The 15,392-nt window shown below is 34.0% G+C and overlaps 1 protein-coding gene across 4 annotated transcripts in view; it reads right to left on the bottom strand.

Annotated features, from left to right (window-relative positions):
- Positions 1 to 15,392, bottom strand: part of LOC121368304 (serine/arginine repetitive matrix protein 2-like) — a 68,394-nt gene that overhangs the window by 33,302 nt on the left and 19,700 nt on the right. For all 4 annotated transcript variants that reach the window (XM_041492971.1, XM_041492972.1, XM_041492973.1 and 1 more), the window contains exon 3: positions 9,674 to 9,784. In XM_041492971.1, coding sequence (XP_041348905.1) covers positions 9,674 to 9,784 — 111 coding nt within the window. The remainder of the gene's footprint in view (positions 1 to 9,673; positions 9,785 to 15,392) is intronic.

The following is a 15,392-nucleotide window of genomic DNA, read 5'->3' as shown; positions in this document are numbered from 1 at the left end:
GAATCAATCCCAGACCGACTGCTCATCAAGCGAGTGCTTTACCACTGGGTCACGTCCGGCACTTCTAGACCAAGAGTCATGATTACTGTATCATGTCAAGACAATAACTGTGTGTGTGTGTGTGTGTGTGTGTGTGTGTGTGTGTGTGTGTGTGTGTGTGTGTGTGTGTGTGTGTGTTACTTTCAAGTTCAATTCCTTTCCAAAGGAAATGTGGAAACATGGCATTTTACTGTTAGGATATATAAATACATGTAGTTGGCTGCTTAATACAGATCAGTTTGGAAAGGTGAAAGGAAGAAATGTTTTATTTAACAACACACTCACAAGACCCTTACATCTATAACTGTGGTGTTGTAAATCTGGTTACGGATCATGCACACAGATGATAAGGATACCATTGCTGCCACTCCATGGGCTCATCTGTTTTATTAGCAGCAAGGGATGCCACAGACAAGACAGTACATACCATGGCATTTATTACACTGGTTGTGGCACACTGGATGGAACTAAAAATAACTTAATTCTCCAGTCAGGAATCGAATATGTGGTTTCCAGAGAATTCTCCAGCATAAAAGGTTTTAAATAATGTGGAATCTATCTTCTTCAAACATCTCTATGTGTACGAAGTATAATGTATTTAATAGAAGCATTTTTATTTCTAACATTAAACTTGTTATCCATGCATGGATCTGACTGGAAAATCTAGCAGTTTTATAAATTTTCATTAACTACTAACTGTTCAACTTCAAAAAATGAAAATAAGTTATGTTGATAAATTGTTTTTAGTAATACTTGTTGTATTAAGCAGACATATTAAATTACATTAAAATATTATTTATGGTATTTCAATTTACTGCGAGAAAGCAAAAAGAGAACAGTTACAATATAGTATTGTAGCCCAAATGTAATTCATTATTAGCACAGATAGTTTTACTGGTAACAGGTTCATACTGAATGTAAATTTACACTTCCTAGACAACATCAAATGAGGTCCATGTTGCTGTTTTTGTTTGGTAGTGATTTTTGACCTTTTTTTAGAACTGGCTATCTAATTACGGTGAATATTTAATTTAAAAAAAGTTAAAGAATAGGCTAATTAAGAGATTGATTACATGAAGGCTAAATATTAACTACTGACTAACAGGAGGCTAAATATTGACTAAGACCTAATTATCACCAAAACTGACAGACGATCCACATGGACATATCCATGACCATTTTAATACATTCATTTTGCATATTTAAGTAGGAATTTAATATACAATATCACAAGAATATAAACTATTCACATAACTGATTTGTAAAAAAAACAACCCCAAAAACAGTTGATTTGTGATAATTAGACTGCATGCCCCAAGACCCACTATTAGTATTACCATTAAATCCAATTCAAATGACAAATGTATAGCATCCTGTCTCTATAATAACATTTTCACGTCTCGAATAAAACATCTTCCTACACACCCAGATTACAGTCTAGATACCAGCTAAGGAAGAAAAAAATCCAAATGATTTCCTTGCTAATGTCTTTATGCATTGTGTCTCTTTGTCAGTAATCATTATGCTCACATTTATCATCTGATGGAATGTCTTTGATCAACAGTGCATCTTGTGTAATGAATATTTCAAGACCATAAACAGATTAATGAAGGATAAGCCAAAAATCATGTCCATAATTTTGAAAGGACAATTATAAAATCACCCAAAAGGTCAAAATATTTAGATATTTAATAAGGGTTACTGGTTATGTTTTGGGCCATAATAATTATATTAATCATGTTATAGTCACATACAGGTATATGTACATCTATATGATTCTGGATATTTTTAACATTAAGGACATACATGTACTGTATTTACAATGTCATGCAAACGTCTTCTGTACTGTACATTCAAAGTCAAATTTACAAAAACTGTTTTTGTCTTCAACATGTGTACATTTCAGTGTAACAACATACAGGTATAGATTTACATGTATTTACAATGCTTAAACACAAGCATTTAATAAAAACATGTTTCATTATTTCAGCCCTCAGTTTTGAAACTGACATGTTCAGTTAAATTGTAATTACACACAGGTAATACATGTACATGCATTTACAATTCTTAAACACATGCATTTAAAAAACATTCGGTCTTTTGAAATTAGCATGTTCCTGCTACCAATACAGTCGACATGTTTACAACATCAACTATGTCTCAATACCTGGCACAGAAATGTGGACACGGAAAGTTAAACAGTTTCCCAAATAATTATAAAAAAGGAAACCAAGGTTAAAATCTTTTCAAAAAGATACATAAATTGCTTTTACTAAAAAAAAAATTAGGACCATGTTCTACAGCATTTAAATTATAAAGTAGGGCTGATTTACTGAACAGTCTTATTGAAACCTAATTTCTGTTTCTAAAGATGCTAAGCAAGTTATCAGTTTAAGCCAATTCTTGATTATTGCATTGCATGGTACAAGAATAGACTTCCATCAGATAAAAAAATGTAATCAAAAGTTAAGCAATAATTTCAATTTTCAACTTCTGAATGCTTCCAGAGATGTGGAATCATAAGGGAATACATCCAATCTCTCTCCAGTTCGTCAGCACACACCAAAAAGTAGCTAATTGGGCAAGTTAACAGGCCCAGACCAAGCAGACCACAATCGGTCATCAATCATTAATTAATAATTGATGATTATTGACGGAGGTAGCATTAATCAGGATTGCATCTGGCGAAATAACTGCAATCCGACATGCAACTTAATCATCATCATACAACCAATAAGAATGGCAATCACTTGAGCTTTTTTTAATTTTTCTCGAGCATCTCTTTTCCCCCCCCCCCCCCCCCCCCCCCCCCACTTTCCTTCCGTCTGCTTTCAGACCAATTTCAGGCAATAAGCTGTTAGTAACGTGTTACTTTGGGTAATCCCTGCTACAGTGTAATTTACATAGGAAGACACGTGTTAAATCCATTCCTGTCAGGCAGCAATAGAACTGGCAGTGCTGAGTGACACACACAATATTCTGTATTCAGTTAGGATTTCAAACAGAAAATGTTGAAATTAACAGCTACATGTATGCTTGAAGAATGTGGTGAAACCTGCATTAGAACTCTGATTTTGTCGTCAGAACTCAAACAGTAAATACAAAAAGTAAACATTATTACATAGAGGATAATAAACGAGTTACCAGTTATTATCAAATTTATGTCCCGAGTGGAATAATTTTCAGTTGTCACGAGCTTTAGCGAGTGACAAATGAAAATTATTTCACGAGGGACATAAATTTGATAATAACTGGTACCGAGTTTGTTATTCTATTTATTACCTTAGCTATTTTTCTCTAAAAACCTTTAATTTCGACGCACATGCACGAAGGCCAACCTGTATAGGAACGATGTAAACCACTTTACGCACTGTTCTGAGAATTACTATAACGTTGTAATTTAATCACGTTCATAGATAATTTTTAAAAACACAAGTTCTCTTTATTCTGCTTCCAAATTTATAATGAATTGCATTAAAATGATATTTTGTTATTAATTTAACACCAAAAACAGAGAACCGTAAAGGCAAACTCTTTAAACTACGTGACGTCATTTTGTGTGTTTGTCAAATCGTGATGACGTCATATTTAGTACCGACAAAGTCATTGGTTTGTAAGCGTCAAATTGTCCAATAGTATTGTTCGTTAGACCAATGCATCATAATGTCTCAGTGAGAAATTATGATTTTTATTTTCCCTGTTATGAGTGACCACTGGGGTAATAAATATTAATAAAATTGTGCATATATCCATAATTTATGCATGATTTTTTTTCAGTCTTTGCCATGAGTAAAATCCAGGCGAGCTGAAGATCACTCCTAAAACGGTGCTATGCGAGCAATCACATGAGATTTCAAATAAAATGTATTTAATTTTATTAGTGTACGGTGATCGATTTACCACTCTACAGACCTTGCCTTTGAAGGTGCCCGAGTGCGATCGCGCTTGTACAGCGTACGTAATTTCAATCTAGCGAGTGTGAAAAATAACACACGTCACACTTAACAAACAGCGCACGAAAAATAATTTTGAATATTGATTGCCACTATTTACCTTATATAGCTGATAGTAAGACCCATTTTATAACACCATAAAAAAAAAAAAAAAGTGATGAGAACGGTAGCGTCTATGCAAGCTTTTAATATATGACTGGTACAAATCTTTGCTATACAAATCAGAAAACACTTGTTTAACAGACATCTTCCAAGACGTACCAATATCTGATCAAACCTCCTTTTTCTATTTAATTTATTATTAATTAGAAACAGTCCACTTTTAAAAGGTAATAGATCACAATGTCTGATCGGGCCAACTCATTTATACTGTTCATATAGTTATGAAAAAAAGAAGAAGGAATTGCATTAATTAGTGGCTTCTGTAGCCTATACAAATCATGAAATGAACTCGTTACAGAAATCAGTGAAGTCTGTAAAATTGTCTCGATTAGTTTATGACTGTTAGCTTACAAAGCTTACGCAAGGTGCCGAATATGGCAAGCGTGTAACTTTCTTCTTTCTTTAAAAAAGAAATGTAATTTAGACAAAGACAATTCAAAAGTAGACGGAATAATAAAAAGAAAGGAAAGAAATGATAATAGGTACATGTATGTAGGAATAGGCCTAAGTCTCGTTTACAACAAAACACGTTTTTTTAAAGGTCTATCATGTTTTTTTTCTTTAAAAAAATCAAATAAAACTTCATTTAAATATTTGTATTTCAGCCAGAGGTTAATGCATGTACATCGGTTATTTATATAAGATATATATATATATACACATAAAATACTAATATTATAAAATTAATGGTAAGAGATTGCCTTGCAGTGAATTCTTATTTATTCACACGTAGTTATGCACACATGATGTGCTTTATATAATACATTGTAGGTCAAGCCTGACATTCACTATGTTTTGGTAATTTATTAATGATAGTCCTAATCATTATTATTTTTAAATCTCTTAAACATTTGTATACATTTACTTTTTACTTACCATTGCCACTCTCTTGTTTTTCAAAATTAAGTGTTTTTTTGGTTTTTTAAATTATAAAGTCACACACCATGTGACTGGAACATGATTTGATGTGCAGCAGTCTGTGGCATATTGACCAATCAGAGCTATCGGGGTCAGATTATTTTTACTCTTGTAACTCTGGCTGCTCACACACGCTGGTCTACTTGACAACTTGTTTCGCATTTATGATGATGTCTAAAATTATGGGTGCTTTTTTTTAAAGATTATCTTTATTATGACATCCCACGTTTGGAATAAAATCCTTTGTAATGACAGATTTTGTATATTTTTTATTAACAACATTGGTACCGTTCTAAATCAATAACATAACGCTGACGACACAAATGTCACAGCTGTTCACAACTGGTAGTGGTAGGTCAAATGACGTGTAACAAAATGTTGAGGGAGGGAGACTGGTTGCATAATTGTTGAATTGAAAATGTCACGTGAACGTGAATTGAACTAATTGTAGGCCTAACGTTTAACGAGTTATTAAAAAAAAAAAAAAAAAAAATTTGAAGTGATCTAATTCAGACGGTAGTGCACATCTGAGATGCTTGGGTCATAGTTCCACGTACCTCCTCAGAACCAGTGGGTGTTTCCAATCCCAACTATCCTAATCATGTTCGTTGCACATAATAATAAATTCCTACACATGTTTAGCTGCATGTTCATCAAACCATCTAACACTGAAAAGGTATGTATAATTGTGTGCATCAAATTATCTGAATAGTACATATTGTAATTAAAAAATCAAATTGTCTGCATCAGTGCATGTCATAATTATATTTTTTAGCACTGCTCCTGAAATCTTTTAATAACTCCATTCCTGAAAGGAAATAGAAGAAAGACAGTTGAGACTACACTAATGAACTGAACAACATAAAATTAGAAGAAGATATTATTGGTTTATTGGTTAATTTTTGCAACATATGTCTCTACATTTACATGTACCAATTATTTCATAAATTAATAATGCTTGGTTTTCACTCGCCTTAGCATTTTGATGAGTGCTATTTTTCACGGACGGACTCTCCCAAAATGGTCCAGGTGAGTGTGGCTGGGAGTGAAAATGACACTCGCCATTCATTATGATGACTGGGTTTTTAAAATAACTTAATGTTAGAGCTCTACACACACTAAATTATAAACTGTACATGTTTATGGACTTGTAAAATTAATCAGTACAATTACAATGTCAACATTAAATTAAACATTTCTTAGTAACAAGGATGCCCAATTAACTGTTGTTTCAACTCCATCATGAATATGAATGATGATTCATCTGTCACACAAATCATAATTAACTGTGTGCCATATATATATATATATATATACAGAGTAGAATCTCGGTGGGGGGGGGGGGGGTCGAATACACCACAACACTCGAACCAAAAATGAAGTCGCGAGTTACACTTATACAATGTTAACCAAATGGTTAGGTCGAACTACCTGATGGGTCGAACACTTTCTCGAGCACTGACGAGGTTCGAGCCAACGGGATTCAACTGCATATTAATATGTTGATAACATACAGACATTCTGTGCAGTAATCTAATCTCATCTGATTTGATGACCACTTGTCTGTAAAATGTCCATCAGCTTTAATTTCCCCAACTTGGCATGGCTGGCATTCAGAATACCAATGAATCAACAACAAAAATCTACTTTAATCAATGTACACCTACAAAATAGGCATGGCAAATTAACCTCATGAACTTAATGAAGCCAGAAAACTCTATCAGATAAATACAAATCATATACATACATTTACATGCATTTGGTGAAAACAGAAAACTCAATATGAAGGAAGCAATGTTTTATGTAACGACACACTCAACACATTTTTAATTACAGTTATATGGTGTTAAACATACGGTTATGGGTTGTTTAAATATTAAATGTAATGCTATTTTTGTCAAAATTAGACACCATCTCTCCCCCCCCCCCGTAATGGTCCGTAACACTAGACCATACCTCCAAAAAATATTACATAACGCTTGGAGATGCACCCCCTCCCATTCACAGACAAGTCATGTGATGGGTGTAATATAATTTTAACATACTGATTTGCCATTTGGGAAAGTGCAGATATGCATTTCAACTCGATTTATAATCCTTATATATTGTATGTAGGGCCTAAATGCCTAGCTATAACTACCTACCTTAAACATTGTCGCCGTGACAGAGCATTTATGAAAAACACAAAACAAAATAAAATATTTTAGTAATGTTTGTTTTAAAGTGTGTTACTTAACGCTGTTAAATACACCCACCCACCCTCTGTAACACTACATAACTTTTGGATCTACACCAACCCACCCTCTGTAACACTACATAACTTTTGGATCTACACCAACCCACCCTCTGTAACACTACATAACATTTGGATCTACACCAACCCACCCCCTCGAGCCTTACGCAATATTTGAATCGGCCCTTAAGGACTACACAGATTTAAAAAAAAAACCTACCTATTTATCAAATTATTCAAATTTTAAGTATAGAAAGTTTCTTTTAGATGTCAGTATATAAATTGAGCTCTCATGTAAAATGTAATGCAATTATATGAATACATGTACTGATATCTGCAAAATGGCTAAGTGGAAACATTAAAATTTCAAGATAACTGATCTTAATTCTTAATACATGGACACTATGACTGCATATTTGTGCCATTCTGATGGGATTCTTTCTGAATATTACAACCAACGTTTTACTACCGAGTGCTTTTACTGGCTGACTCACAATAGTACATGTACAAGTGAAATTCATTTGACATTATTAGACTCTGCAAACAACAAATGGATTTATGTCATTTATTATAACCGGTAGTATCCCAAGCAAAGCACACAACTTGAACACAAGACTGTGAATTAATTTCCAAAGAACATAACCAGAACAGCAAATGTCACAGGTTCAAGACCAACATTCATGACATACCAACGGACAAAGTAATTTGGCTAATTAATTGTCAATTACAATTAACCTGTGATCGTTATGCCCTGTAATGTTTGGGATTTGGGCAAGTCCCACGGGCAACATATCATATCCTCCACTCTCGGGCTGCAGGAAGCAAAGAAATGTCAAGAGGAATGGAACTAAAAGCATTTATTAATTTCAGTGATTATCTCGGTGAAAAGTAATGCCACACGGTTACCATTAGAACATGAAATTTAGTGATACTTTTATCTGTCATTACCAACAAAAGTAATGCATACGTAGTTACTGAATTCACTTAGGATTTTAATATTAAAAAAAGAAGATAATATATGAATTTTGAAAGTTGTGAAACTTGAACAAACTTTACATTATGATTAGTATATATTTATACAAAATGCAAAAGATAAACATATTAAACTTTAAAGTACAAATGAAGTACTTGATATAAATGTATAGGTATTAAAACAGGCTAGAAGAAACAAGTGTTACATTTTAGACTTTATTAAACTGGCTTTTTAAAATTAATTAAATACACACATCAAAACTGAAGAAATTTGGGTGTTTGCCTCATCTATTATGTTTTTGTGCATGTATTTATTTATTCAGCAAGTTATGTGCAAGAGGCCACTTTAAATACCAGTATTATGGAACTATATGTATGGTATCCTGGGTGGCTGTTCTACACATTTTTGACTCTATATGCATTGATGTGCAACAAAATCACCAACATGTGCATGCAGTAAGTACATCGACAAGGACTTTCTGCAGTTTACTCAAGCTCAAATGAAAACTCATTCCAAAACTGAAACCCAGACAGGCAGAAATAGCACAGATTGTGAAAGTAATGTAGAACTTAAAGCCAAGATACTGGTATCCAATCAACAGATAAAAAGGCAAATATTTGTTCAACACTGAGATAGAAGTTGCAAAACGTCTGTGTTAAATCAGACCAAATCCAATTATATTTTTTTGATGGTATCATCTGAAAACAGGAATGGGATAAAAGCTGTCAATATTAGTTATAACCGTTATCAACTCATTAACTGAAAGCCCATTTCAGAGATTATACCATTCACGCTCAGCACTGGAAATACTTTTAAAAAGTGGTTACTATATATATATATATACCATCACTTCCACAAATGGAAGTCATAGATTAAAACAATGCATACATGAAAGTATTACTTCTGGATCCATGCTCTTAAAATACAACTACCCTGACAAGTTGTAAAGTCATCACCTGTCTGCATTTGGGACAGCTGGATTAATAAAAGTTAAAACATCTGTTTGAAATATTTTATATTATAACCCTTTGTGACAATAACGATTACAGGCAGGGTTTCTGCCAGAGGGTAAAATGGGTATGGCGCCATACCCAATTGTTGTTTTTTTAAGTTAACATTTTGACAAAATCAATGACTCTTTATCATTATTGTACGATTTTCTTAACCCTAACCCTAAATGTAACCCATTTTCTTTCTGAGGGAGGACCCCCATACCCACTGTTGACTGTGGTTGCATTCAATTCCATAACGCCATACCCAAACATTTCTTTCTGGCAGAAACACTGACAGGTTTGTACAGAACTTGAACTTAAATAACAAAATTCAAGAACCATAAAAACATTTTTTATTTCATGCACAATAAATAATAGCAATCATGGTAATACTCCAACTTACATTGGTCTGCCCATTTCATCTTTGTCAACCCCTGCTTCAGAAACTCCTTCTTTTTCCATCAACATCTTGCGGAATACAGAAACTTTGATTTCAATATCTTCAGCCGAATAGCTGAAACGTGATAAACAGAAGAAATTCATCAGAGTATTAAAACCAAAAGCAACACCACATCAGGCAAACTAGATTAAATTATGCAATTTTTCATTTAGTTGCATACAGTGAAAAGTGTATGGTGAGAAACAAAATCACATGTAAAAATACACGAATGCCGATAACACCAGGTTTTCTGCCAAAGGGTATGGATGGTAAAGTTACACACCCTAAAATCTTGGAAATTAATGGATACATTTTTAAAATGATTAGATAGGTGATATTAAGATAACTGCTGTCTAAACCTAGTTGGGGCACCAATGGTCTGTTTTGTGTTTATTATATACATGTACCCTTAAACAGGGCACAATATTTCACGCGAACCGCCGTTCTGTTCGTGTGTCGGTTATGCAAAATTAAATTTACGCGAACCGCAAATCGGTTACGTCGTGACCTGTAGACATTCAGAAATTAAAACTAGCAGACTTCACGATTACAAGTTTATTCATGCAGACATACTACTAGTATTCCGACAAATGTTTTAGACTGATTTTTAGATACTTGATGCGCGGAAAACCAGTAGACAACGGTATATTGCAAAAGTTGTAACTTGCGACCAAAGGCTCAGGGGCCCATTTCACTAAACATTGTAAATTTACGTCTGCTACTAGCAGTTATACCGGCCGTGCGTTTGCACGTGTTTGGCATCAATTTCATGCAGAAAATTACATCATTACGAAAGCTGAAGACTTTTAAAGACAAAAGAAAATGAAATATGCGTTCTTCTAACTATATTTGTTGAACTATAATAGTGATAAGAACTATGGTTTAGTCACAGATTTACGTTTACGTGCAAAACTAGGCTTACGATGTTTTGTGAAATTGGGCTCAGTATTAGAGTCGAGCCAAAAGGTTTAACGAAATGTGCACGGACCGCTAAGGCGCCTAAATTATCTGGTGCTATTCTATCTCTAAAGGAATATATGTAGATATAATATTGGATTGCCTATAATTTTACAAAGGTTAAAAACGGTTTTAACGTAAACAAAAATGCAAAAATGTCACAAATACTAACATCGCATAATGAACTTCAAATAACAAACATTTGGAACGTCACTGTAGTATAGAAGTACCAGCGATGAAGTGAAAGTAGCATCGCCACCGCAAAATATCAGTGTCAAATTGTGATCTTTCTTTTTATGTTATTATAAGATTTATTTTTATTAATCTAATCATGCACCAATGAGTAGCCTGTTTTATAGTTCAGAGGAACTGGACATTTGTTGTTTGAGTTTTTGGTGGGCTTTTTTTAATCTGCTCCAAATGTATCTATTTTGTTTCAGTACTAGGCTGATATTTAGTCCTTTTACAATAGTATTAACTTCCGCAAGCTGCACAGAGGTTCTAGAATACGGTGGCCCGATGCCCGAGGACAGTGGTTTTTAGATTCGGGCAACTAAAAATTACTTTTTGCGATCCAAATGGCAAGTGGTGAATAATAATAATAATAATAATAATAATAATAATAATAATAAATCTAAAACGCTACAAATCGTATGAAAATAAAAGAAACATCTACAAGTCACTTCTTTTCATTTGGAAGCATTAAAGAAACTGTTTTATAAAACTTTTTTTTTTTGTATTTTGTTTTAACTTTATGTTTGAGCTAAAAATTATGTATTTAAAATATAATTTCAACGAACTTTGAGGTAACTGATCAGGTAATCCACAGGTTACGCAAATATAATTCACTTAACCGAACAATTGGTTACCTAGGTAAAAACCACGTGAACCAACTTCCGGTTACCTCAGATTTCGAAATATTGTCCCCTGCTCAAATTAATTTCTGGCAGATACACAATGTAACCTGAACACTAAAAGTAATCTGTGGCATTAAATATCTTGCCTACCATAACTTATTCAGTCATACTCAAACCATGTAGATGTTTATCTCAATGCACATTTAAAAAAAAATGTAATTAAATAACTTTAAACTAGTTAGTTAATAATGGTTCTAATATTTTTTTAAATGCCAGTTAACCATCTGCTTATTTTATGGATGGATACAACATTTTTAACAAACTGATAGGTCAAATTACAAATTCAATCAAAATATTTTTTTTTAATGATTATTGACTATCCCGGTAATACATAATATTCATTTTTGTTGCATCTTTGCTATAATTGAACATATACATGTATTTTGGAACTCAGGATTAGGACCATACCCAGGGGTGCACAAATCGGTTATCCGCGCGCCCGGGACAACCAAAATATGTTGCGGGCAACCATTCTTTGTCAAACAGTTGCCCGACAGGCAACCAAGAAAATCATAAAACAAGTAAAATGAAAAACAAAACTTCCCGACACTCGGACAGTCAAGGGCAATTCAAAAGTATCAAAACTGATAACTTGACTGACAGGCAATATAAATATCCACTCTAACGCTGCTATCCACTCAGCGTCCACCATGCATGATTTTGACTAGTTCATTGCAGACAGATACGTTTCAGAATGGTGGCTATTAGCAAAGGGCACAAGACATGTAAAAGGCCACAAACTACACCAACAACCATCCAGTTCTGAGCTAAAAATTTGGCTAAGCCATTTTCTATCTTCTGATGTGAACAATCGGTTACATAATCTATCCGACACCTAACATGTAATAATAATACCAAATATTAACGGATCTTGCGACTGGTAACGAGAAGCGGTGTCATCAAGAATTCAGCATAACAATGTTTGCTTATTTTAATAATCACAGTTATTAATTTTAACGGCAACATGTATGCAAGAAAAGTCTGAAAAGTTATTTTAACTCTGTAAAGTCTTTGAGCCAAAGTAATAAAAACGGACCAAAATTGCGTGTCAGTTTCAATACACATGCTAGTTCAGGGGCCAAAGACAAGTAGGCTAGGGCCGAGTTCAGCTAGACCGAGCAAAACAAAAACGTCTGCTAAACTGGTTTATGCATTTCACGTTAAACCCAATGTCCACGTCAGGAACCAATCGCATAGTTCGCGAACGTTTGGAAAACGTTCGTTGGCTGTTCTCAGTATGCATATAGGTCACACTTGACAGTCAGCCGAGACTGTTGTACATGTCAAAAGACATCGTTGCAGACATTAAACAATACGATTACACGCAAGTAAATCTTGATGTAAATTTGTGAGAAAAAGCCCCACCACCAAATAGTTGTTCGCATTAATGAATACTTAATTGCTGTTTTGTTTGTTTATTTCCGTTGTCTTTGTTAATTTTGCGATCGCGGGAAAGGAACATGCAGTATTTATACAAATTGCAGTTAAATATACACTGAATACAATTAGTTAAAAATAATCATGATATTTGTTTGATAAAATATTATATAAATTTGTTGACTGTGAGGTGACATCTCAAAAGTAAGCTAGATTTTAAAAAGACCGTAAAATTTGAATTCATTATCTTTTTAATCAAAACCGTTTGACGTAAATGGATAGTTGTCATAACGTGAAGTCAGCATTCTTAAGCTAAGTATTTTACAAGCTGAAATCAACAAGCATTTAACACGACGCGGAAATCAACAAAATGGCGCAAATTACGAAATTGTTGGGGAATAGATGGGTTATTATACAGTTAAAAGCAATTCATACCAAAATAAAGATTGCTATTTTACAGAAATAATGAGCACTGTTTACAAAAAGAAGAAGAGTATTGGCTCTCAGATTTTTAATAATGCCATAGGCTTTAGAATTTAGGGTGTGTTTGCAGAGGGCATTGGCTTCCAACTCTGCATATCTCCCCTCACCCACTGAAAAATCAAAGTAATATATTAACTGCTCCTACCCTCATTGCTGTCTTTGATTTTGATGAGGATAATTTTGTTATTCAGATATATTCCAGTTTGTACATAAAGCTGAAAAAGATACATTTTCATATTCATATATAAATACTCTATACAGTACGCACCGGCGTCGTGGCAAGCCATCGGTCTACAGGCTGGTAGGTACTGGGTTCGGGTCCCAGTCGAGGCATGGGATTTTTTCATCTAGATACCGACTCCAAACCCTGAGTGAGTGCTCCGCAAGGCTCAATGGGTAGGTGTAAACCACTTGCACCAACCAGTGATCCACAACTGGCTCAACAAAGGCCATGGTTTGTGCTATCCTGCCTGTGGGAAGCGCAAATAAAAGATCCCTTGCTGCTAATCGGAAGAGTAGCCCATGTAGTGGCGACAGCGGGTTTCCTCTCAAAATCTGTGTGGTCCTTAACCATATGTCTGACGCAATATAACCGTAAATAAAATGTGTTGAGTGCGTCGTTAAATAAAACATTTCTTTCTTTCTATACAGTACTACACAAAACAATTTTGGCTAAAACATTTTCATTATGGCAAATAAAAATCCCATTTGGGAATGTTTTTGGCTACAGGTATTTTTAATCCTGGATGAGCCCCGAGTTCATCAAAGTATTATGACTGTGACAGCGAGATCGAACCACCTCTGTGGATCCATTCAGCTGATTGGTTTGTTTCTCGTTACAACCAGTGCACAACAACCGGACAAAGGCTGTGGTATGTGCCTTTCTGTCTGTGGGAAAGTGCATATAAAAGATCCCTTGCTGCATTAGGAAAAATGTAGTGGGTTTCCTCTGATGACTACGAGTCAGAATTACTAAATGTTTGACATCCAATAGCCGATGATTAATTAATCAGTGTGCTCCAGTGGTGTCGTTAAACAAAACAAACTTTTTTTCAGCCATTAGCGAAGATGAGCTGTAGATAAACAATGTTAAAAAAGAAATAAAACTAAACTGATAAGTAATGATAATAATAAAAACATTTTAAATTTTAGTTTCATTTTAAAGACAGTTCAAAATTATATTCACAAAACGTTTTATAAAATATGTGGGCAACCAAGAGATGATGTTGGGCAACCAAACTTCAGCTACTGGTTGCCCACCGGGCAACTATCACAATTTTACATTTGTGCACCCCTGACCATACCACTATTAAAATCAATTTCAATAAGTCTTAGAGAGGGTCACATTAGTGGAGTTTAATTAAATGGCATTTCTGAATACAAGTAAGATATATGCATCTAATGGGAAAATGAAGAAAACAAAAACCACATACATACATAACACTGTATATCTGTAATAAAAGACCTCACAGAAACATAATTAGAAGATTTAATGTTTGCATTAAATGGAGAATTGATACAAAAGTCTTTTATGTACATGTAGTTAATATTTCTACAGAGTTAACTTTTGGTTACATTATTAGTTTATCATACCCATCACAGAATACTTAATAACCTTCTTGATGATCAAAATGTTGTAATTATCAGCCCATACAAAATGATAAATGATTAATAACCATTTCAATATATACTGTGCTTTAGAAGACTTAAAAATCTGTTCCGAGGTGCTTGACAAATTGGGGTTAAAAGCTACAAATCAGTCGCTAAATTAATAAACAACATTCCGTGAGAAATTGCCTTCTAAAAAACTACTAAGATGGTTTAGTATTCTTTTTTATTTATTTTCCTTTTTTTTATTTATTGAATGTACATGTAGGTACACGCAGTGTTTGAGACCCTTCAAAATGTGCACGACAACAAATAGTTGTCAAGATATACAGCAATCTACG

This window comes from Gigantopelta aegis, chromosome 3 (assembly GCF_016097555.1).
Source record: "Gigantopelta aegis isolate Gae_Host chromosome 3, Gae_host_genome, whole genome shotgun sequence".
Classification (NCBI taxonomy): Eukaryota; Metazoa; Mollusca; class Gastropoda; order Neomphalida; family Peltospiridae; genus Gigantopelta; species Gigantopelta aegis.
Note: the sequence above shows the minus strand (reverse complement) of the source record. Positions and strands in the feature narration are given on the sequence as shown.